Source organism: Mesoplodon mirus (genome assembly GCF_964341445.2).
Source record: "Mesoplodon mirus genome assembly, chromosome: 4".
NCBI classification, from domain to species: Eukaryota; Metazoa; Chordata; class Mammalia; order Artiodactyla; family Ziphiidae; genus Mesoplodon; species Mesoplodon mirus.
The window spans coordinates 179,702,134-179,725,969 of record NC_138979.1 but is presented as its reverse complement, the minus strand read 5'-3'; the positions used below and the strand labels follow the sequence as shown (position 1 = coordinate 179,725,969).

Genomic DNA, 23,836 nt, shown 5'->3' with positions numbered 1-23,836 from the left:
CAGTGGGGAAAAGTGACTGTCCTCCCAGTAAAGGGAGCATGTCACAAAATTGTTGCCCTTCTGAGCTTGACAGGACAGCCTCCTTCATCCAGAGGAAACAGGTCCAGAGAGGGGGAGTGATTTGCCCAGAGCCACACAGCCAAAAACAGAACTTGTCTCTTGAAGGGTCCAGCCCTGCCTCCTGCACAGCCGGGACAGCCAACAGCTATCAGAGGTCAGGAGCTGGGAGGCAGAGGGGGAGTGCACTGTGCCAACAGGCTGTTTTGCCCTGTTTCCTGTAACCATGCCCCAGCGGAGCTCTATGACACGTGTGGGTCTGTGCATTCCTCAGGCAGACGGCCACAGCTGTGCCAAGCCTGCTGGCCCTGGGGCATCATTTGCAGCCAGAGAGGCCCCTTGGAGGGCAGCTGGAGGGGGTGTGGGCTGCAAGGGCTTATTTCTGGAACTCATTCCTCTCTTGCTGGGGTTCCTGAGGAGGGGACCTGAGGATTTGCTGGCGGCACTGAGGGAAGTGGTGAGAATCTTGGCTCAGGTTTCTGCCCCAGGGTGCAGGCTGGCCTCTGTCCCATGCAGGCACCCTTCAGGGGACGTTTGAGTTCCTTCCGTCTCCTTGGGAGCAAACCTCTAGCCCGGGTGTTTTGCATGTTTTCCCACAGCCAGGGACCTGTCCTTGCCTGGGTGGCCACTCTGCCTTGTGATGCAGAAACCTGGGGTGGGGACTGTTGGGGGAACGTGGCTTAGCTACAGGGTGATCTCCATTCTGGGGAGGCAAGACCGGGCAAGTCCAGCACAACCTCCAAAGCGCCCTGGAGCCCCTGGGTGCCCAGTGGGCAGTGGGGCCTCCCGTATTGCTCAGCTGTTAGAAATGAGGGTGGACGTCAGATTAGCTGTTCCAGCCCTACCTTAGCCTTTTCCCAGCTGTGTGATCGTGGAAACGTTACTTCACCTTTCAGAGCTTCAATTTGCTTCCCCACGAGACGGGATGACCATAGCGCCCGCTGAGAGAATGAAATGGGACTTCCCTTCAGCAGTGTTCTGTGCGGTGTCAGCCTCAGCACATGGGAGCAGGTGTCACAGTTTGGGGTGATGGGGTCTGGTTAGGACATCTGAGTTTCCTGCCCCTCAGTTCCAACCTCTCCCCCTCTGTCTTGATGTCCCCATGTCTGTCAAATGGCGGGTGGCCTTGATCATCTCCCTCCGAGCTCTTCTGGCACTGAAAGCTGGTCCTTGACCCGGGCAGAGAGAGATTTGAGAGGCACCAGCAGGGGACTCTGGGGGACTGTGGGCTCTTAGGCAGCATTTCCTGTCTCTCACCTCCTAGGATTCTGACCGCAGGCAAGGCTGCCACTCCTGGCCCAGGGACAGATGAGGAGAGAGATTCAGAGGCCAGGAGTGGTGGAGTCAGGATTTGAACTCGGGGCTTTTTTTTTCTTTCCTTTTCTTTCCTCCCTCCCCTTCTTCCTCTTCTTCTTCTTTTTAATTGAAGTTAGTTGATTTACAATGTTGTGTTAATTTTTGCTGTACAGCAAAGTGATTCAGTTACACATGTATATGTATTCTTTTTTTTTTTTTTTGGCTGCGTTGGGTCTTTGTTGCTGTGTGCGGGCTTTCTCTACTTGCAGTGACCGGGGGCTACTCTTCGTTGCACTGCGCGGTCTTCTCATTGCAGTGGCTTCTCTTGTTGCAGAGCACGGGCTCTAGGCACGTGGGCTTTAGTAGCTGTGGCACGAGGGCTCAGTAGTTGTGGCTCACGGTCTCTAGAGCACAGGCTCAGTAGTTGTGGCACACGGGCTTAGTTGCTTTGCGGCATGTGGGATCTTTCTGGGCCAGAGCTCGAACCCGTGTCCCCTGCATTGACAGGCGGATTCTTAACCACTGAAACACCAGGGAAGTCCTATATATATATTCTTTTAATATTCTTTTCCATTATGGTTTATCATAGGATACTGAATATATTCTCTGTGCTATACAGTAGGACCCTGCTGTTTATCCATTCCATATATAATAGCTTACATCTCCTAACCCCAGCCTCCCACTCCATCCTTTCCCTAGCCCCCTCCCCCTGGCAACCACAAGTCTTGAACTCAGGGCTTTTGACTTGATGCTCTTCACTCCACCACACTGCCTGTCTCAGACAATACAAGGACAGAGTTATACGTCAGTTATCAGGAGGACAGTACTGATGAGGCAGGATCCAATCAACATTAAGACATTGACATTTGCTGGAAGAAGTGGATTCCAAACTTTTTTTTTTTTCCCCGTAATATCTAAAAGTAGCCCAGCTGGATCACAGAGAGAGGAACCTGGGAGGAGCCGATGGAAGTTGGGGAAGTGTCTGTCCACCCTCTCGGCCCCTACCCACCAGCCAAGGAATCTTTGCTTCAAGACTTAAGGATGAATTCCCTGGCAGTGAGCAGCTAGGAAGGAGATGGGGAGACGGGCGGTCCTGGCAGCAGAAGCCTTGATTTTGTCATCATCAAAACAGACTTAAGGGCTTCCCTGGTGGCGCAGTGGTTGAGAGTCCGCCTGCTGGGGACACGGGTTCGTGCCCCGGTCCGGGAAGATCCCACATGCCGCGGAGCGGCTGGGCCCGTGAGCCATGGCCGCTGAGCCTGCACGTCCGGAGCCTGTGCTCCGCAACAGGAGAGGCCACAACAGTGAGAGGCCCGCGTACCGCAAAAAACAAAACAAAACAAAACAGAGTTAAGAGGCCCCAACACCTCCCTGTGGGGTTGCTGGGAGGATCAATGAGACAACTGGGGACAACACTCAGCAGAATGCCCAGCATGGTGGGGACACACCAGAAAGAGGCGTTATCATGGTTTTATTATTACTAATCCTCCTAATGTCGCTGCAACAATGTAGTGTGGCCTGCACCTCTTGCCTGGATTTCTAGGCTGCAGATCTGGCAAAGGGAATCCTAGCATACCCAGAATACTTTGAAAGACTCAGGGGAAGGCAGAGGCTGCTCAGGAAATTAGAAAGGTCAAAACACAAGCACACTAACATGAGTTGATTAATTATATTATATACATCCCATGTAATATATACATGAGATGTAAAATGGTGGCAAAAAGCAAGAAGGTGATTACCTTAAATAAAAGTCAAGTGTCACCTTGGGCTGGGGGGAGAGGAGATTGGGATTGAGAGGGTCATTGTGGGGGGGGCGGGGGTTATGAGGGAATTCACCTTGTAATTGTGAGTACAGGTATGTTTCATGCACCCCTCTATACCTAGATCCTGTTTCATAAATTTAAGCAGGTTTAAAAAAAAAAAAAAGGCAAGGGAATGATAATGTAAAATCAAGGTGGCCATCTTTGGTGGGGGAGAGGGTACAGGGTCAGCCTGCTCCATCTCAGTGGGATCCACTGTTTCTGTGGGCTCGTGGGCATTATTTAAAAATATTTTTATGGGGGCTTCCCTGGTGGCGCAGTGGTTGAGAGTCCGCCTGCCGATGCAGGGGACGCGGGTTCGTGCCCCAGTCCAGGAGGATCCCACATGCCGCAGAGCGGCTGGGCCCGTGAGCCTGCGCTCCGCAACGGGAGAGGGCACAACAGTGAGAGGCCCGCGTACCGCAAAATATATATATATATATTTTTATGCTTCATCACTTGCAAATAAAAAACATATATACATATACAATGTATATAATATGTAAATATAATACATATATAATGTAATACAATATATATTCCATTGTTTATATATCAAATCATACATACAAACAAAATTAGAAGGTAATATAGAGCATTTTCACAAAGCTCTGTTAGCAGATCACACTCTTCCCAGAGATTCAAATGTTAATCTGCCTGGGTTTAAAAAATGAAACCAACACAAATCCTGTTGTATAACAGATACATGGTTTCTCATTCAGTAGAAGTAATCTCCCTCTTCCGAGGTCATAACAAGAACGTGACTTTCACACTCTGCCATCTCAGATGATCAACAGGATTTTTTAAAGTCCTGGCCTCATGATTTATGCTTCTGAAATCAGAAAATCCTGACATATTTGAGCTGGGAGGAACCTCAGGTCCCCTGGACCCATCTGCTGGTTTTACGGCCGAGGGAATGTGAGGCACGTAGTTAGAGAAGACAGTTCGCTCTGTGCTGCTACACGGGTGTGACTCTCATCAGGACACCACCCACCACACCTGTGCCGCTACTCCTGCTCGTACTACAAGGCAGGGAACTGGGTGGTATATCTGAGATTAAACTGATGCTATCGTTTCAATGTTAAAAAGTCAGAAGAGAACTACAACAAGCGGTGACCACAGCACTTCCAGGACTTACGCGGACAGAAACATACAAGCAGTGCCTTTCCTCCTGGAAGCCCTCTTAGGGTTCCTCCTACTCTTTGCAGGGCATGCTGGATATATTTATAAGTTATCAAAGCAATTTCGTGCCATGGATGTGGTGATCCCCAGTTTTCAGTCGGGGAAACAGGTTCAGAGAGGTTAGCCGTCTTGCCCCAAATCACATGACAGGTAATTGATGAGGCAGGAGTTTCACCCCAAGGGAGTACTAAAGAGACGAGAGCCTGTTTTAAGGGTGCTGTGTGTGAGCACACCCTTCACTCCTCAGACGCCGAAGCCCACCGTGGCCGCTGCTTGAACTCTAAGTCAAGAGTTGTATTTGAGATCTGGAAAGGGCTGAGCCCCTCCCAAGTGACATTTACTGAAATAATGCAGCAGGGCTGACTCACTGGGGGAGACTCTTCCCTTGCTGTTGCAAAGAGCTGGCCTTTCTGTGCTGCTAGGAGGCGCCCTCATTCACAGACTTGTTTGACCTTCACCTGGGCGGGTCTCCGTTTCCTGCCCTTTAAAAAGGGAGGTTGGAATTAGGAGATCTCTAAGGTGCCTTGAAGTCTGAATGTTTCCTCTCATCCAAGAACCACAGCCTCACAGTAGGTATTTGGGGACCTTCAGTCTGGCCGCTGCAGTCTGCCCCCCCTGCCCCTCCCAGGAGGGGTCAGGCCACTTAATCAGGTGATTCCCTGTTTATCTGCCTCCAATGCCCCTCCCCGCCCCGCCCCCTTGCTCTAAGGATTAAGTCCCAAGCCTCCAGCCTGGGAGGAGGCTCATCCTGATGTTTCCCACCTCCAGACTGTGCTCCAGAGGTACCTCTGCCCAGCTGTTACCTCCCCACCAACACCTGGCTAGACATCACGTCCTCCTAGAAGTCCTCCTCAACTACCGGGTCAGGGTTGGTGGTTCTGTTTTCATGGTCTCATTGCACTTTGCAAGTGATAGGTCGTTTTCAGTTTTCGTGTTGATTTCCTGCTAGATTATAACCTCCTGGAGGGCAGGGATAGAGGATTATTCTCCCATCCCAACCAGAAAGAGCTTATTATTATTTTCATTATTATTATTTAGCGAAAAGCCTTTACAGTTTAAAACAGGATCTTACAAACTTGACGGGAGCTGATGCTCACACCACCCCTGAATGAAGTGGTCAGGGCACATCCTAATAATTCCCAGGACACGGAGGAGAAAGGTGACCCGAGGCTGGGGAGAGAAGGTGTCACACGCCTTCTCTCCCTTTGTGGCCCTCTTCAGGGGACTTTCTCCTTGGAGACCCGTCCATTTTCCTGGACTCTCTGGGGGCTGGCCCTGGAACTCTGGACACATCTCTCGGCCTCTCTGGCACTCAGACCTGCCGTCTGTTCTCTCTCCTGTTCACGCCCAGCGTTCGGTGCGTCTTCCTTCTTTCTCCTCCCCCTGTGTGAAGCGTGCCTCCCCCAGGCCTTTCCGTGGCTGCTCCTTCTTTTCTTGGAAATCTCACCTCGCAGTCACGGCCTCCATGGGTCATCCTGCCCACCCAGCAATGCCCATCTCATCCCCTGCCCCTCTCTACCATGTCCTTATCTCCCTGTTTTATTGTCTCTCTAGCACTTATCACTACCTGAAATTATCTTAGTTATTTATTTACAATCCAGTTTAGCTTCTGTCTCATCTACCTGAAAACTCCAGGAGGGTGAGATTGTTTTTCTGTCCCCAGGGCAGGCTGGCCATAGTAGCTGCTCAACAAGTATTTACGGAATGCAAGAATGAATGGATCAATGAATGAATGAAAATGACTAAGCTGATGGGCTGGATGGGATGCCGTGAGCCCCCTTGCCTGGCTTATCATGTCAGCTAACATCTGTTCAGCCCTTACTGAAGTTTCTCTGCATTTTCTCTCTTTATCTTCACAACTATTCCATGACATGTGCTCTGATTGTCCCGTTTACAGTGAGGTTAACTCACCTGTCCTCAGCTAGCTCACAGTGGAGTTAAGAACTGAACTCAGACTATGTGACCCCAGAGCTCATGCAGGTCTACACTGGCCTTTCCATGCTGGGAGTGCCCTGGGCAGGACGCAGTGAGTCAGACCCAGGACTCAGGCCTCCTTACTAGGCTTCTAGTTCTTTCTGTGCAATCCCCAAAGGCTCTCACACTGCCAGGCCATTCCTCAAAGGAAATCCTCTCTGTGTGGCTAGTGTCATAGGGGTTCAGGAATGCCACCGGTACCCAGAGCTGGGGCCCACCCTGGAGCACTCTGCCCTGCACGCGCCCTTTGCTAGCTTGGACCCAAGGATCTCCACCTGCGGCTGGCTCACCAGCTGTCCGAACTTGGTGACCACAAGCCGGTGGTTGTAGGTTGGATGTGAGCCAGTTGGGGTTGCCAGGTTACATTCCTTTCCTCAGAGCCAGGCAGCCATCGAGCCTGGTTTACGAAATTGGCCTGTTTATATCGGTTTGTTGATTTCAAACTCAACTTTGCTCAGAAATAATTTTAGAAAATGGATTTTTTAAAAAGTCCATCTTGTGGTGTCTCATCCCCATTTCCTTCTGGATAAAACCACCTGAATGCTTAAGTCTTTGCTCGTTGCTGCTTGCTCCCTTGGGAAAGGGAGGGGAGGTCCCCATAGTTCCTATATTTGTCCCCTATTGGAATCGGCTCCTGACTGGAGCCAACTTTGCTTCGGGAGCCATAGAGGCACACGTTTATGCCAGAGATCTGGGCCCTTCCGCCCTGGAAGCTGCTCTCCTTGGGCAGCCGCATTCCTTCAGTGCGCTGACTGAGATGGACATGGCCCTGCCCTGGATGGGAGCAGTCTGGTGGGGGGAGGTGGATGCTTTAAACAGACTGTCCCATCCCAGGGACTATGGCTCAGCTCCCAGGCAGCTGGGAGAGGCCCCATGATGGACCCTTTAATTTTGTCCTTTTAGGCCTCAATTCCCTTCTCTGAAAAGTTGGGCGGGACACGTGCTACACTCTTCACCGCGCTTGGTATGTGTGAGCAGGTATCACAAGCCACAAAACCCCGCCTGGAGCTAAGGGATTGTTAAATGCTAGTTTAGCCCACAGAGCAAGCTGTCACCTGCCTTCCTATGCAAAGGACAGTTAGACCTTCTACTTTGCCTGATTTTTCTCTGCTCCTGGGCCTGAGGTGTGGAGCCGGCAGCCTGGAATGGTGACTTCAGACAGACCTGGGCTGAGTCCCTGATTCTGCCACCTGCAGTGTGATCTTGGCAAGTCACATAAGCTCTACGGGCCTGGACAACTCGCTGGTTCAGGGAGTCTGGTCGCGCCTTCCCTGCAGAGCTGGTGTGAGGGGCAGATGTGATCACAGGTTTACGAGGCATTCGCAGCTCCAAGCAGGTGCTCGGTCCCAGTTCCGGTCTCTTCCTTCTCCAGCCTTCCCGAGCACTCCCCGTTCCCCCGAGGCGCTCCCTAGCTGGGAGGTGACTTTGGGGACAATTTGGGTCGCTTGGAAGGGAGCTCTGCACTTCCGCCTGCCTCGGCCCCAGAACTGGCACTTGTTGCATCCAGCGCGGCTGCTGGTGAGTCAGCCCAGGCTCAGGTGTTCTTGGCCGAGGCCCGTCCCGGGGGGCGTGATGGGCTGGAGTCGACAGCCTAAGCCTGTCCCCTTTGGAGGACTCTTATTGGGGTATACAGCGAGCAGACCACACACCTCAGTCATTCGTTTCCTTCTCAAGGTCCCAGCCATCCCTAATGGCCAATGCAATTTTGTTCTTTCACAGAATTAAGTATGGGAAAAAAGTCAATGTCACCACTCCAGGCCCTATTGTCTGACTCCCAGTCCAGCCTGGGGTCCTTTTCAGTACAGCGAGGGAGCTTAGACTAGGTCAGAGCTCTGAGTTTGGACCAGGGGGCTACTCGTAACAGACAGGATGACCGTGGTGCACTGAAAGCACAGGTGACGTAACTCCCTTCTGTCTTCCTCTCCATCTTCCTTTTGACTTTTTCTTTTTAATCCTTCTGATTATCCTATGTTCTCATAATCACCTGGGCACCGCCTTTGGCTAAAGGGTGAATCTCTGGACCTGGGACTGCTTATCTGTATTTTGTCAAAGCTCCCCAGGTGATTCTCATGCACAGGGATGGTTGAGAAGCACTGGATTTTGTGCAGAGACCATCTCCGTGCGGAGCGAATCTGGTCTGACACTCACCCATCTCTCTCTATGTGCTGACCACCAGATAGAGATAAATAAATGGTGTTTATATTCATTGCATTTATTCCTTCTGATGTTCTATACATGGCAATCGATCCTCACCCTGGCTTTCTATTTAAGGTAAAAATAAAAAGTCTTCTCTTAAAATAAATATAAGTTTCAACAGGTTGAATTTCTTACAAACGAATGAGAAAAAATAATAGTGCAGGCATCCCCAGATGTGGCCCAAATCATGGATGTGATGATGCACAAATGGCCAAAGTGTGTAAAAACATGGAACTCGATGACTTCCAAGGGCCCCTCAAAGCCTGACATCCTGATGGATCCAAGGAGTGCTCACCATAGCTGCCCTTTAAACTCTCCAGAAGTGAAACAGAAATAGAATTTCAGGTGAACAAACCCTGCCTGACCGCAGCTGGTTTTTTCTGCTTGTCCCGGGGCACCTACCTATTATCACTGGAGAGTTGGCCTGGGTGCCTTCTTTCAGGGTGATTGTGAGGTTCCTGTTGTCTTTGAACTGTCTTCTAGGGATTCATGCCATGGCCCGCCCTGGGGAGGGTGGAACCCAATCCAGGATCCAGGTATGATTCCGGTACCGTCTTGAAGGGCATGGGTAGGTGGCTCCAACAACGTCCCTGACAGTGCTGGGAAGACCTCACCTTAATGACAAACACTACCTACGTGTCTCTAAGTAAGGGAACTCCAGAGGGAAAACTCTGCTGAAGACACCGCTCTCGGCATTTGGAAAACTTTGCCTGATCAGCCCATTCCGGATATCAGGGGCTGCATACTATTATATTTCCTGAAAGGAGTAGTACGGAATCTTCTGGATTCCCAGACCTGGAAGAATGCTATGCTGATAGGTAGGGTTGGGGTGAGGTTTTTCCCTTGAGCTGATAGAACAGAGGTCAGCAAACTTATTCTGTAAAGGGACAGATGGTACATTTTTTTTTTTTTTTTGCGGTACGCGGGCCTCTCACTGTTGTGGCCTCTCCTATTGCGGAGCACAGGCTCCGGACGCGCAGGCTCAGCGGCCATGGCTCACGGGCCCAGCCACTCTGTGGCATGTGGGATCCTCCCGGACCGGGGCACGAACCCGTGTCCCCTGTATCGGCAGGCGGATTCTCAACCACTGCGCCACCAGGGAAGCCCAGATGGTAAGCATTTTTGTCTTCATGGACCATTTGGTCTCCATTGCAATTATTCAGTTTTTCCGTTGTATCTAGAAAGCAGCCATAGACACTTTGGAAATGAATGGGCGGGCTGTGTTCCGATAAAACTACTTGGGGACACTGGAATTTGCATTGCATGTAATTTTCACCCGTCATGAAGTATGACTCTTCTTTTGATTTTTTTCCAACCATTTAAAAATGAAAACATCCCTCAGCTAGAGAGCTGTACAGAAACAAGCAGTGGGCCACGGCTTAGCAGTCCCCTGCTCTAGAAACCTTCTCTGCAGTGGAGGGTGGACCTTAAAGATGTGGGCAAGTCACTGTTCTAATCATTTCAGCTCTTACTAACAGAGCTCTGAAACAAGTCTGAGACTCATGTCTGTCAGTTAAAATAGAACCTAGTATTAGTTACTGTACTTAGTTCATTCATCAGCAAATATTATGTCTAGTGGTGAAGAGGGAGGGAGAACACTGGTCCTGGGCTGGCTGTGGAACCTTGGGCAGATGGCTTAGCCTCTCTGAGTCTCAGTTCTTGCATCTGTAGAGGCAATAATAGTGGGGCCGATCAAATCAATGCAAGACAGTTCACTTCTGGCACATAGCACACCCTTCACGAAGGTTAGCTATCTCCTCTCCCTTCCACAGAGTTCAAGAGTACAGGGATGTTTTATCCCTTTATCCAGCAACCCTGCCCAGTAGATCTTATTTAGCACTTTATGGAGAAAGAGACCCAGAGAAGTTACAGAGCTTGCCCAAGGACACAAGCTAGTAATAAATGGTAGAGCTTGAAGACTGTGACTTGAAAGACCTAGCTTTCTCTATGTGATGCCCTTGCAGACAGCCAGACAGGAGAATAAATCTAGTTTCTCTAGGGACTTGTGGAGGTGGTTAATTTAATGATCTTTTCCTCTAGAGCCAGGCTCTTATAACTCTTCCATGCTGTGCCTCAGATTCTTGGGGAGACCAGCATCATTTGGGGGACCTCACAGCCCTCTAGCAGTTTGGGGAGGCACCAGGCTGAGGGGTTTCTGTGAATATTTTAGGGGGAACTTTGTTGTTCTGCATGGAGCTCTGGTTTAGAAGCCCCAGCGTGGAAACAGGCATCTGGGAGCTCTGGTTTAGAAGCCCCAGCGTGGAAACAGGAATCTGGGCAAGGTTTTAAGTTTTTCTGAGTCCTCCTGGGAGAGAACGTCTGTGGTGTGTGTCTCTGCAGGGCTAGTAGGGAGGGTTCTAGAAGACCGGATTTAAGGCAGCTGCTTTTGAATAATGGAATCATCAGGATCTTGGGAAATAAATAACAGAGGTGGATTCCTGACCAGTTTTATGCCTTGATTTTCTCTTCTGTATAATGGAGATGGAAAAGTCGTCATTAGCTGCCTGTTTCTTGAGCCCAGCATGTGTGTGTTGGACGCCTACAATGGGTCTCACTCTGAACGCACAAAGGAAGTCTGGGGAGGAAGCCTGACCTTAGATAGAGGAGGCCTCGGGAGGTAAAGCTCAGACAAGGGAAACAGTGAAGGGACCAGAGAGCCTGCAGCAGCCTGGGAAGGTGGCCGAGCCAGTGTTTTCTGCGCCCCTGCACTTGTCTGAAGACTTAATCAGAGAAGGGGGGAACACAGGCATTAGACCCACCCATGCTGTGCCCTCTGTTCCCACTCGGTTACCCCGGGAAAAGCTGCCCTGGACACTGGCTGCTAAAAACCCAGCCCTCACCTGTGAGTGGCTGAGAGGTTGGCGGAGGAGGGGTGTTGGGAGGGGACATGAAGGTGGAATTAAGTGTGACCAGCTGTTCCCAGTTTGCCCAAGACTGAGGGGTCTCCTGGGACACAGGACTTTGGGAGCTAAAACTGGGGAAGCCCCGGGCAAACCAAGACACTTGGGTCACCCTAGTTAGAGTCCTGCCATCCTGACCGTGGCCCTGGGCAGTCTGGGTCACAATGGACAGTGTAAGAGGGGTCATCTGCCCCCTGAGCCTCGTTGCCCCCTCAGACTTGATTGCCCCTCCTCTGAGCTCCCAGAGCCCCTGTGCATGAAGAATCACTGGCTCTGCTGTCCCCCGAGTCTGTGAGCACGTGAAGACAGAAACCACCCTGTCCTCGGGCCAGCCTCTGCCTGTCCCTGAGCACAGAGCGGGTAGTAAATGCTGTAGGATGGAGGAATGAGGGTTGAGGGCCACCGCCTTCATTTCCTCCATGCTGGGGACAAATTACTCAGGTGCCAATTCATGCTTTGCTACTTTGCACATGCTGTTCCCTGTCCTGCATGCTCTTCCCTCCCTTGGCAGTCTCTCGCCACACTGTGTCCCCTCTGAGCTGAACCTTAACTCTCTAACTGGCCTTCTCTGTTCGTTCGTCTTCCCCTCCCACCCCCGACATGATGAGCTCCTCAAGGGAAGGTCCCAGCTTAGTATTTTCTCTGCTGCACTTGGCACCTGTAAAGGTTTCTTGAACAAATGAGTGGCGCTGAATATGTAGAGCAGTGGTTCATTCATTCACTCCCCAACTCCTTGCCGAGGGACTATCGCATGCCAGGCACTGTTCTAGGCAGAGGGACGGGAGCAGTGGACACGACTGACAAAGTTTTTGCTCTGATGGAACTTACATTCTAGAAGGTTCTAGAATCATCTAGCTTCAACAAGCAAGCAATAAGTAAACAGACCATATCCGAAGGTCACATGCCCTGGCCGGTTGCTGCCAGGCTGGAGGCTGCAGTTCCGTGGAGGGGAAGTGATTCAGGCCCAGCACGTGTGGCTCCCCTCCTGTGGATGCAGAATGGACATACCTTCCCCTGGGTGGTGGCGGCCCTACTGTTGAGCGCGGTCCGCTGGGGAGGGTGACATTTGCCTTTCATGCAACTCTTGTAGGCCATCAGTTCTTGCAAGAAAATCCACTAAAGCTAACATTGTGCAACAGGAGAGGAAAAACACATTTTAGGAGGTCATGTGCTGTTTGTGCCGGGTGTGGGAGGCCCCCTGCGTCTGACCCCGGCCCCCGGGGCGGGAGTGCAAAGAATGGGGCTCACATGCTGACTGCCCCTCTCCCCCAGCTGCGCGGGTGACCTTGCTGGGCAGCAGCAGGAGGACCATGGGCTTTGCTAAGGGATTGTTGGGGAGCCCAGATTCCTCCAGGAGGAAAGGGATTAAACTCCCTCCCATCAGGGGGATAAGGAGGGGGATGCGCTTGGTCAGCTTCCAAGTGCTGCACACAACAGTGAGCTATTGTCCGCTGGGACTGACGGGGAGCTCAGCCCTGGACACAGTCCCCTCCGGGAGGGAGGAGCGGAGTCCGGCAGGGCCAAGTGCCCCATGCCCGGGAAACACGCTGCTCCCCAGAGCCCCAGGTGGCATCTCCCTGCTGCCTGGGTGCTGGTAGCCCCTGGTCCTGAGGTCCAAGGGGCTTGGGTGGCATCTCTGTGTCTGCAAGGACGTGACTCACCCCTGCTGGTGACCCCCTCATGTTGCCCCCCACCCCAGAGAGCAAGGACTGAAGACTTAAATCCGTCCCCAAGGCCGGTGCCCTTGGCTTCACACAGACACGTCGTAAAACTGGCGTCTTGAAGCCTGGGAAGGAACTGGCATGTGCTAATTATAATCTGCACAGCCTGTTTATGATTGACCTTGGACTCCAGGGAGGTGAAGGCTCCTGGGGGAAGTCTTAGTGGTGCTCTGAGGCTTCCAGATATCAGGCACGGCATCGAGATAAGGAGGATGGACTCTTCTGGATGGCTCAGTGGATACCACCTTGCAGCTCCAGCAGAATGCGGACAGTTTTAAACCTCTTGGGCTCTGCTAAGGGACTGTTGGGGAGAACAAGGCAGCAGGACACCTTCTGTATGAACTTGGGCAGGTCACTGAACCACTTTGGACCTTGATGTCTTTATATAAAGAAGACAATCATTCCTACTTAACAAGAGGTGAGAGACCTCAATAAGCTGTGTAAACACCTAACATGGGGACTGACACCCGGTTCATGCTTAACAGTGTTAGTTCCCAGCCCGGTACGCCCTGGAAAATCCTGGAGGGCTCCCTGGAGGCAGTGGTGCCAGAACTGATGAATGAATGTGGGCAGGCAAAGAAGAGCAGAGGGGGGAAGCCACATGGTATGTACAGGGAGCCCCAGGGAGCTCTGGCTCAGGAAGAGGAGGTGGGAATCGGTGGGAGGTGAGGCTGCAGAGATAGATGGAGAAGGACCTCAACTGTCCTGGGACACATTGTGGACTTTCTCAGGTACCGGCCGTGGAGCCTTGGAGGGATGAAGTCAGAAAGGCCTTTGACTCTGAACCCTAAGTGCCCCTTTCTGCAAAAAAAAAGAGAGGACTCTGTTCCCTCTGCCTCCTCAAGACTCAGGGCCCAGGGGCTCAGGCCCCAGGAAGAAGCACGCTGGGCCTGAGCCCCTGTGGGGACGTGGGTCTCCCCAGGGGTTTGGTCAGTGCAGCCCCGAGAGCTCCCTTGCTCCGAAAACTCCCATTTGGAACAAACCCTGCCTCCTTTAGGCTGTTCTTCTCACAGCTGGGGTGCCATTTATTAAATGAAAGTGGGGTTCAAGTTGTTCTGTATCCTTTTATAAACCAAACCTGAAAACCATAGGAGAGTATTTTTCTTAGGTGAGAAGTAAAGCATGCTGGGTTTTCTAGTCTGCCTTGATCCTGGTGATGACACAGACCCAGGGTCAGCAAGATCCTGTCTGTGTAGGTCCTATGGGTCCTGTAGGTCTGAAAGGCACATCTTTGTATTGAGGGCCTACTGTACCCCAGGCTCAGCACCAAGCCTTTGTTGTTTTGTTTTGTTTTAAATTTAATTATTTATTTTTGGCCTTTTGTTTGTTTTAAATTTATTTATTTATTTTTGGCCGCGTTGGGTCTTCGTTGCGGTGTGCAGGCTTTCTCTAGTTGCGGTGGCTTCTCTCTTGTTGTGGAGTATGGGATCTAGGCTCGTGGGCTTCAGTAGTTGTGGCACGTGGGTTCAGTAGTTGTGGTGCACAGGCTTAGCTGCTCTGCAGTATGTGGGATCTTCCCGGACCAGGGCTTGAACTCGTGTCCTCTGCATTGGCAGGCGGATTCTTAACCATTGTGCCACCAGGGAAGCCCAGTGCCAGGCCTTTGTATGCTTGTTGGTGCCATTGGTATCCTCACTTTACAAACAAGGAAACTGAGGAACAGAGAGTTTAATAAACTTGCCTGGGGTCACACAGCTAGTAGATAAAGAAGCCAGATTCAGTCCCACGCTGGCCATACTTCACGGACTACGTTTTCTATACAGCATAATGTGAAAGCTGGGCTTCCTAATTCTAACTTATTTTAAAAAGTCGAATGGAACTGTGAAATCTCTTAATTTGTTATTAGAATGTATGCAGCCTTAAAGTACTTTAATTTTTTAAAAAACTACTACTACCACCTGAAAGAAATTGACAGTTAAAAAATGTGCCTATGATTCCAGTGCTCTAAGAGAACGTTCTACTTTTTCCTGTGTTCCTTTCAATCTTTATCTTTTTTCACACAGTTTTTGTATAATTTGCACAGCAGGAGTTGGCAAACTGCAGCCCACAGCCCAAATGCCACATGATTTTGTAAACAAGGTTTTATTGGAACACCGCCATGCTCATCATTTACATACTGTCTATGGCTGTTTTCACGCTACAACTACAGATTTGAATAGTTGTGACAGAGACCATCTGGCTTACAAAGCCTAAAATATTTACAATCTGACCCATCCCAGAAAAACTTTTCAACCCTTGGTCTAGAGGGCAAAGAGTTTTTTTTTTTTTTTCTTAAGAAAATAATCATTTTAATCTATATAAACATAATTCATACCCAAACGTATTAAGTTCTGCCAGAGTTTCGGCTTTCATAACACGTCTTAATATCAGTTTTCTTTGTGAGCTCTGCACTGCCTCAAAAAGTAACTATCCTTTAAAGACTTCAGTTAGCCTAAACAATCTAATTCTGTGATACCTATATTTCATCAAATACAATATATAATCAACATTGTATCACCTAGAATTGTCAAGCTGCTCATGAAAGCCTTAAAAAAAAAAACTCCAAAAGAATAAGCTATTTTGTTTATTTAACATGTAATAACTGTCATAAAGCAAAGCTTAAATATTTACTTTTCTGATACCCTGATGTATTTCCATAAGCCTTTTAGTCAATAACTTTACAGACACTTTTCCATCAGGGAGGCCAGATCTTTGTCACTAATAAAAGATTCTAAGAGAGTGTAGGCTATAAATTAGGTACAATTCAGTCATAACACCATACAAAGACCTTATAAATAGTCAGGAAAAAGATGTTTAACATTATTGCTTAGTCTGATAAAATGGTGACTTCTAACCAAATTGATACCTTTATACTCTATTTATAATGTTTCCTATACTCTTAAATCATACTGCTTAGCCAGTTATATAGGTACTGATGCAATTTTTAATCCAATTAGTTGTAAATGAATTGAAATTTGTTAATCAATGCATATATTCCCCGTTACTACTTACTACACTACCTCAAGTTAATCCCCCCACAAAACGTTAATTGCTGAGTGGAAAAAGCAATGCAGAGCTTCATCTCTTCCTTAAAGATTTTCAAGTATCATAGGAACACAAAGTCATGAATAAACTAATTAAAAATTTGACATTCCATCTTGCTTTACTAATTACAGGATAAAAGAAAGAAATGTAAAAACAAATGTTTCTTTACATTTCTCTGATTAACATAATATACTATGAAATGCTGTAACTGTTGTGAGCTATTTTCTAGCTGCTTCAAGTATAAGACACAACTACAGTTCCATTAGTGAGGAGAAATGAATAATCAGTCTTAGGTAACTCAAAAGGGATACGGGAGGCACAAACAGATAAACTGACTTTGGCTTGGACCTACTGTAGACCCTGAAATGCCAGATTCATCAACAACAACAACAACAAGAAAACAAGAGTACAGCAGCAAGCCACCACTTCACCACATATTAAGAATTCTGAAATAGTCAATAACTTTCTTTTCCTTCTCAACTCATTCTGTTGTATCTTCTTTTTGCTTTTCCTGGTTTTTGGCTGCAGGCAGTTCAAGGCTTGCCCATTGCATAGGTTCAGCTTTTCTCATGGTAATTTCAATCTTTGCTGCAGTCATAGTTACATAACTTCGCTTTACATCAATCACACCCCATAATTTCACATTTTGATGAAATTCCTTCTCTCCTTCAAATACAATGTGCACATTTAACAATGTACTGTTTGCTACTACTTGACTAAGTTCCGGAAGTGAATTTTTAGCATATACTGAAATGGTGACTTCACCCCCTGTCTGATGCCAGTCATGTCTACAAGGAACAACCTTTTTCCCAGCATCCTTTTTAGTCCACGTGTGTTTCCCTGTTGTACAGCCCTCTTGGGCTAAGAATGTATTAAAATCAGAAGTTTTTCTCCTACAACAGCTCCAGTATTTCATCCCTTCATGGAAAATAGGTACTCCAGAATGATACACACAGACTTCTTCTAGACTCTGTGGACCCTGATATGTCTTTGAACACCCTCCATTTTTACGTGAGGTTCCAATCTTAATTTCATCACTGTCTTCTTCTTTCTTATTTTCTTCATTCCCCGATGACAGTTTAAGTTTATCAAGTGCTTGTTTTAGGGAGGCAGATATTTTTAATTCCAAATTTGTCATTGGTTCATCCGGGCTTGGCCTTTTTATTGCTTCTATTGGTTTAGGGGCTTGAATGATATGCTCCTGAAATTTGGGTTTCAATTCAGATAGTTCTTTCTTCTCAGTAGTCTTGACTTCAGGTTTGACTGGCGCGGGTGGCTTCTCACTATTATGTCTTCCTTTCGTGCAGCCTGCAATGCTTAAAAAATCAGAAAAATCAGTTGTTCTTCTCTTACAGCAAGACCAACCCTTTAATGCATCATGAAAGACTGGAACGCCTGGGTGGTATGTGCAAGCATCATCGGAATTGGTCTCGGGATCGAAGCGCTGGCCGCAGCCTCGGTTGTAGCACAGCAGGACCATTTTCTCTTCCCACCGCTCCGCGTCAGGGCCAAACGCCCGGAACCGCCAGACACTGCCTTTACAACTCCCCTGTCGCAACCACCGGTCTGCGGGAGGGCAAAGAGTTTTCATTGAAGTATAGTTGATTTACAATGTTGTGTTAGTTTCTGGTGTACAGCCAGGTGATTCATTATGCTTTTTCATATTCTTTTCCATTATAGTTTATTACACGATACTGAATAGTAGTTCCCTGTGCTATACAGTAGGACCTTGTTGATTATCTATTTTATATATAGTAGTTTGTATCTGCTAATCCCAAACTCCTAATTTATTCCTTTCCCCCCTTTCCTCTTTGGTAACCATAAGTTTGTTTTTTATGTCTGTGAGTCTGTTTCTGTCTTGTAAGTTCATTTATATCATATTTTAGATTCCTCATGTAAGTGATATCACATGCTATTTGTCTTTCTCTGTCTGACTTACTTCACTTAGTATGATAATCTCTGGGTCCATCCATGTTGCTGCAAATGGCATTATTTCATTCTTTTTTATGGCTGAGTAGTATTCCACTGTGTGTGTGTATGTGTGTGTGTGTGTGTGTGTGTGTGTGTATATATATATATATATATATATATATATATATATATATATACCACATGTTCTTTATCCATTCATCTGTCGATGGACATCTAGGTTGCTTCCATGTCTTGGCTATTGTAAATAGTGCTGCAGCGTGCTCTTTTTTCTCTTCAGACACAGCATTATTCCATGGTGTTAATCATCACGTTTCTCAGTGTAAATGGCCCAGGATATTCCACGGGATGGATGTCATCAACTCTCCTTAACCATTTTCTTTTTGCTGGACAGTTAAGTGACATCTTTTTTTCTCAATATTTATCTAAAACACTTATATAGCATCTACTGGTTACCAGCACTGTTTACCAGTATAACTCACTTAATCAGATCAGTGATAAGAAGTTCATACTATTATTACTTCCATTTTACAGATGAGAAAGTGAAGTCAGAGGAGTTAAATCCACTTGGCTGAGGCCTCATTGTTTTTCAGCAGCAAAGTTAGGCCTGAATCTGCTCAGCCAGTTGGCTCTAGAGTCTACACTCTTACCAGCTGTTAGGAAGTGTCCTGGAAGAGGCAGGCCTTTGTGACCGAGACTGTGTGTGTGTGTGTGTGTGTATGTGTGTTTGTGTGTGTGTGGTGTGGTGTGGGGAGGGTGTCCAGCACAGTGACTCACCAGGAGTGAGCCCCACCCTGCCCAGCCCAGCCTAACCACCCAACACCACCCAGATTTGGTTAGTCTCTGGTCCTCCTTGTTACACACCAGGCAGCTACAGCCATGTGACCACAAACTTTGTTTCTTTGTGGAACACAGCCCTGAAAAGAGGGCCAGCTGCTGAGGCTGAAGAGAAAAATGAATTCTCCTGGTCAGAAAAAGACCTCTTGGGCGGGATAATACAAGAGTAGATTAGGGCTCTGCTTTGTGGCCAGGGGGGTACAGATCTTGCTCAAATGTTAAATCAGTGATAAATTTGCACATGTTCTAGTTGGACTGAGAAAAACAACAAAAATGTGACATAACTGTCCAGCAAAATGGAAATGATTAAGGCAAGTTTGTGACATCCACCCCAGGGTATATTCTGGGTCATTTACAAGGGGAAATGTTAATAATTAACACCACGAGTCGGGTGTAGCACTAGTCAGGGGGCCTTTGGGAAGCTGATGAGACCTGCAGACTTTGCCAGGAGAACAAACATACACACAAGATGCTGCATAAGATTTCAGGAGGCTCAGGGAGCCCTCATAGCCTAATCCAGGGGTCTTACCCATTGTCGGGGAGGGGGGCAGGTTAAAACCCCTGGTCCACAGAGACTTTTTTTTTTTTTGGTATGCGGACCTCTCACTGTTGTGGCCTCTCCCGTTGCGGAGCACAGGCTCCGGACGCGCAGGCTCAGTGGCCATGGCTCACGGGCCCAGCCGCTCTGCGGCATGTGGGATCCTAGCAGACCGGGGCATGAACCCGTGTCCCCTGCATCGGCAGGCGGACTCTCAACCACTGCGCCACCAGGGAAGCCCCTTGGTTTTTTTAAATAAGTTTATTTATTTTTGGCTGTGTTGGGTCTTTGTTGCTGTGCGCGAGCTTTCTCTAGTTGGCGGTGAGCAGGGGCTACTCTTCGTTGCGGTGCGGATTGTCGTGGCTTCTCTTGTTGCGGAGCACGGGTTCTAGGCACGCAGGCTTCAGTAGTTGTGGCACGTGGGCTCAGTAGTTGTGGCTTGCAGGCTCTAGAACTCAGGCTCAGCAGTTGTGGCCCACAGGCTTCGTTGCTCCGTGGCACGTGGGATCTTCCCGGGCCAGGGCTCAAACCAGTGTCCCTTGCATTGGCAGGCAGATTCTTAATCACTGCGCCACCAGGGAAGCCCTCACAGAGGCATTTTGAAAAGTGAATTTAGTGAGTGCTCCCCACGGGACACTTGTGAGGTGAGCTAGTGGATACCAGAAGGTCTCAGGTCAAGAAATGCCGCATTGTAGAGACTGGGGGGGTGGGGGGGTGTTGAGAAGACTCTGAACACTGTGTCCACCTTCCAGCAGAAGGAAGGGAGCCTGGGCTGTCAGGTGACCCAAGGGCGCAGGATCTGGTCGGTCCTGTTCACCTCTCTGACCTTCAGCACCAACCACAGCATCTGGTACAGAGCAGGCGTTGCAACAAGATCTGTCATTAAATGAATGAGGCGTCTCCCAAGCTCTGGGACAGAGTGAAGCTGGGCCTGGTGTGGCTCTGGGTTAGAAGGTGAGATGGGCCCCTCTCTCTGCCTGTTCACACGGGTCCTTAGAGGGCACACCCTTCATCATCACCTGGCCTGGCGGCTGGATGGAGTGAGAGGCACAGAGGGAGAAGCGAGGGTGAGCTGGATTTTTCTCGGCCGTCTGTTCCCGGAAACCCAGGTCGGGCCTCCACAGCCTGGTTGGTGCCCCATGTGGCCTGATTCATTTCGACCCATACACTGAGAGGCCTGGCATCACTGGGCCCATCGCAGCCCTGCCCAAACTGGACATGCCTCTCAGCTAGTCCCCCATCTCAGGCGCGCTCTCTGCAGAGGACTTGGCCTGGGCACCTCGTCAGTCTGACCTGTAGGTGTTCACCTCACCCCCGCCCCCGGCCTCTGCATCATTCGGCTATGGGATGGGACATCCTGTTCTGACTCATAAAGGAACCCCCCTTCTTTTGCCTTCCTGACTCACTTCCTCCTTTTTGCTGGCCGTCTTGCAGCACGGCATGGGTGCTGGAGCCCAGCAGACCTGGGCTTGCCCCTGACCGCGCCTCAGTAGCTGTCTGACCTGGGCAGGAGAGCTGGCCCCTCTGAGCCTCAGTTTCCTCATCTGTAAGGTGAGGCGGTCGTCCCTGCCTTGGTGGTTGGTGGTAATGGATGCACCGCACCTGCCCAGCACCTGGAACCCAGCAGGTAACCTCATACATGGGAACTTTGGGTGACATTTTCCCCAACCCACAGGGGCCTCCTTTGGCATACAAAAGTTAAGACTCATGATGACCTTGACACTCACCCAGGGTAATCATAAGGTCACAGATGACCTGGGGTGGGGACAGGGTAGGAGCAGGCAGAACACTCGTTACCCACCAAACAGCGTTGGCTGGGGTGTGAGGCTGGGTGTGAAGCTGGGGGCTTTGCTGGGAGGGGGTCATGGGGACGAGCTTCCAGGGCAGACACCGTGGGGAGGGATGATGGCCGCTCCCCACAGCTTATCAGGTATTTGCACATTCAGTCAGCAGTGGAGAAAAGATCCTTGGACTTGAACTCTGGTTTCTTTGTGGAAGAGCAGGTTTCCAATAAAAAGAATGCCTTGGGGTTAAAGGGCACTTTACAAAGCATTTCCTAGCAGGTGATTGAAGGTTCCAGGTTGCCTGGACGCTTTTCAATGCAACATTGTTTCCAGACACTTGGTCAGGCGCTGGCCTCCCTGCCTGTGGGTCTGTCACTGATCAGAGCACGCCCCTCCCTTGCTCACAGACCCTCTCTGGTTCCCTAGTGCCCACAGAGGGGAGTCAGTGCACCCCTCTGACTCCCCTGCCTGCTCTCCGTCACAGCTTCCTTTAACAATTCCCAAGCCCACGCTGCAGCCTGAACTTGGCGTTGCACTTTCCCAGCGTCTGCTTCTGCTGGTCCAGCAGCTTGTTATACCCTTTCCCTCTTGTCGTCTTATCCAGACCCTGCTCAGCCTTCCATCTCAGTCAGTGTGTCCCCTCGTCTGTGAACCCCTCCCTGGATCCCCTAATCAGCATCATTGCTCCACTCCCTAGACTCCGAGAGTTTCTTGTGTGCCGCTCCAATTGCCGCCTCAGAGTCTGCGGTCACGCAGACCGTGTTTATAACCCGCAGCCTGCGCCTGGCTCACCGCTGTGTATGTCTGGATGTTAAAGCCGACTGGTCTTGGATTTGACTGCTTACCTCCTAACTAGTAGCGCTGGGACCTTGGGCAGAGCACGAAACTGCTCCATCTCAGTGCCCTCGTCTGTAAAATGGGACTGAGTATTAAGACTTGCCTCTCACTGGCTCTCGCCTGTCATTTTTGTGTCTTGAATTCTTTTTGTCACTCAATGTAACATAAATCTATGTCTCTGATCTCTCTCCCTGTAATTGTCCATAATGTAAAACAGAAATATTGACATAGTTTTTGGATATTTTATGTCCTTAATATTTAAGGACATTTAAATTATTTTGTCTTAAAAAAAAAAGACCTGCCTCTCAAGTATAAAAGATATTTTTATTGTTAACTCAGCAAATGCTGTCAAATTGAATTGAGTAACCTCTCACGGGGGTGGGTCTGTTTCTCACAGGAATGGGTGCTTAAGTTAGGTCTGTTTGAATGGCCCTCTTTGGAGATTTTGATTGTTTCTTTTACAGAAAAAGTTTCCTTGAGATATAATTCACAGTATACAATTTAAATGGGTGCATTTAAAGTGTACAATTCCATGCCTTTTAGTATATTCACAGAGTTGTAAAAACATCACCCCAGTCATTTTTAGAGCATTTTTCCTACCCCACCCCAAACCTGCACAATCCCCAGTCCACCCATGCACCCACCCCAGCCCTGGGCACCACCCATTTCCCTTCTGTCTCTACAGACCTGCCTGTTCTACACATTTCGTATAAGTGGAACTATACAATATGTGGCCCTTTGTGATTGGCTTCTTTCATTTAGCATCATGTTTTCAAGGTTCTTACACGTTGTAACCGCATCACTACTGCATTCCTTTTTATTGCTGAGTAATATTCCATGGTATGGATGTAACATATTTTATTTATCCGTTCATAAGTTGACAGACATTTGGGTTGTTTCCACTTTTTCGGGTCTCATGAACATTTGTGTATAAGTTTTTGTGTGGACGTATGTTTTCATTCCTCTTGGAATATACCTAGGAGTGGAATCACTGGATCATGTGGTAACTCTGTGTTTAATCATTTGAGGAACTGCCAGGCTGCTTTTCAAAGTGGCTATACTTTTTATATTCTCACCAGCATCATGAGAGCCTTCCACTTTCTCCACATCTTCACCGATACTTGGTTATTGTCTGTTGTTTTGATTATAGCCATCCTTATGGATGTGAAGTGGCATCTCCTTTTGGTTTTTTTTTTTTTTTTTTTTTTTGCTGTACGCGGGCCTCTCACTGCTGTGGCCTCTCCCGTTGCGGAGCACAGGCTCCGGACACACAGGCTCCGCGGCCATGGCTCGCGGGCCCAGCCGCTCCGCGGCATGTGGGATCTTCCGGGATCGGGGCACGAACCCGTGTCCCCTGCATCGGCAGGCGGACTCTCAACCACTGCGCCACCAGGGAAGCCCCTCCTTTTGGTTTTAATTTGCATTTCCCTGATGGCTAATGACGTGGAGCATCTTTTCATGTGCTTATTGTCTATTCGTATGTACGTCGTCTTTGAAGAAATGTCTATTCAGATCTTTTGCCAATTTTATAATTGGGTTTTTGTCTTTCTAGATATAAGTCCCTTAGTGGGTAAACGATTTGCAAAATTTTCTTCCATTCTGTGGGTTGTTGTTTCACTTTCTCGATGGTGTCCTTTGAAACACAAAAGTTTTTAATTTTGATAAAGTCCAGTTTATCTCTTTTTTTTTCTTTTGTTGCTTGTGCTTTTGGTGTCACATCTAAGAAATCAGTGCCTAATCCAAGGTCAGGAACATTTGCACC

At 48.8% G+C, this 23,836-nt stretch overlaps 2 protein-coding genes across 4 annotated transcripts in view; one reads left to right on the top strand and one right to left on the bottom strand.

The window, feature by feature from the left end:
• SYNE3 (spectrin repeat containing nuclear envelope family member 3) overlaps positions 1 to 23,836 on the top strand; it is a 102,768-nt gene that overhangs the window by 1,331 nt on the left and 77,601 nt on the right. For 2 of the 3 annotated variants that reach the window (XM_082617211.1, XM_082617212.1), the window contains exon 2: positions 166 to 214. The exons of the other annotated variant lie outside the window; for it this stretch is intronic. The gene's annotated coding sequence lies outside the window, so the exon portion shown is untranslated. The remainder of the gene's footprint in view (positions 1 to 165; positions 215 to 23,836) is intronic. 3 annotated transcript variants of the gene reach the window in all.
• Positions 16,516 to 17,715, bottom strand: LOC309803093 (cysteine and histidine-rich domain-containing protein 1). The gene has a single exon (XM_082619010.1). The coding sequence runs from the start codon at positions 17,627 to 17,629 to the stop codon at positions 16,631 to 16,633; it is 999 nt and encodes a 332-aa protein (XP_082475136.1). The 5' UTR covers positions 17,630 to 17,715; the 3' UTR covers positions 16,516 to 16,630.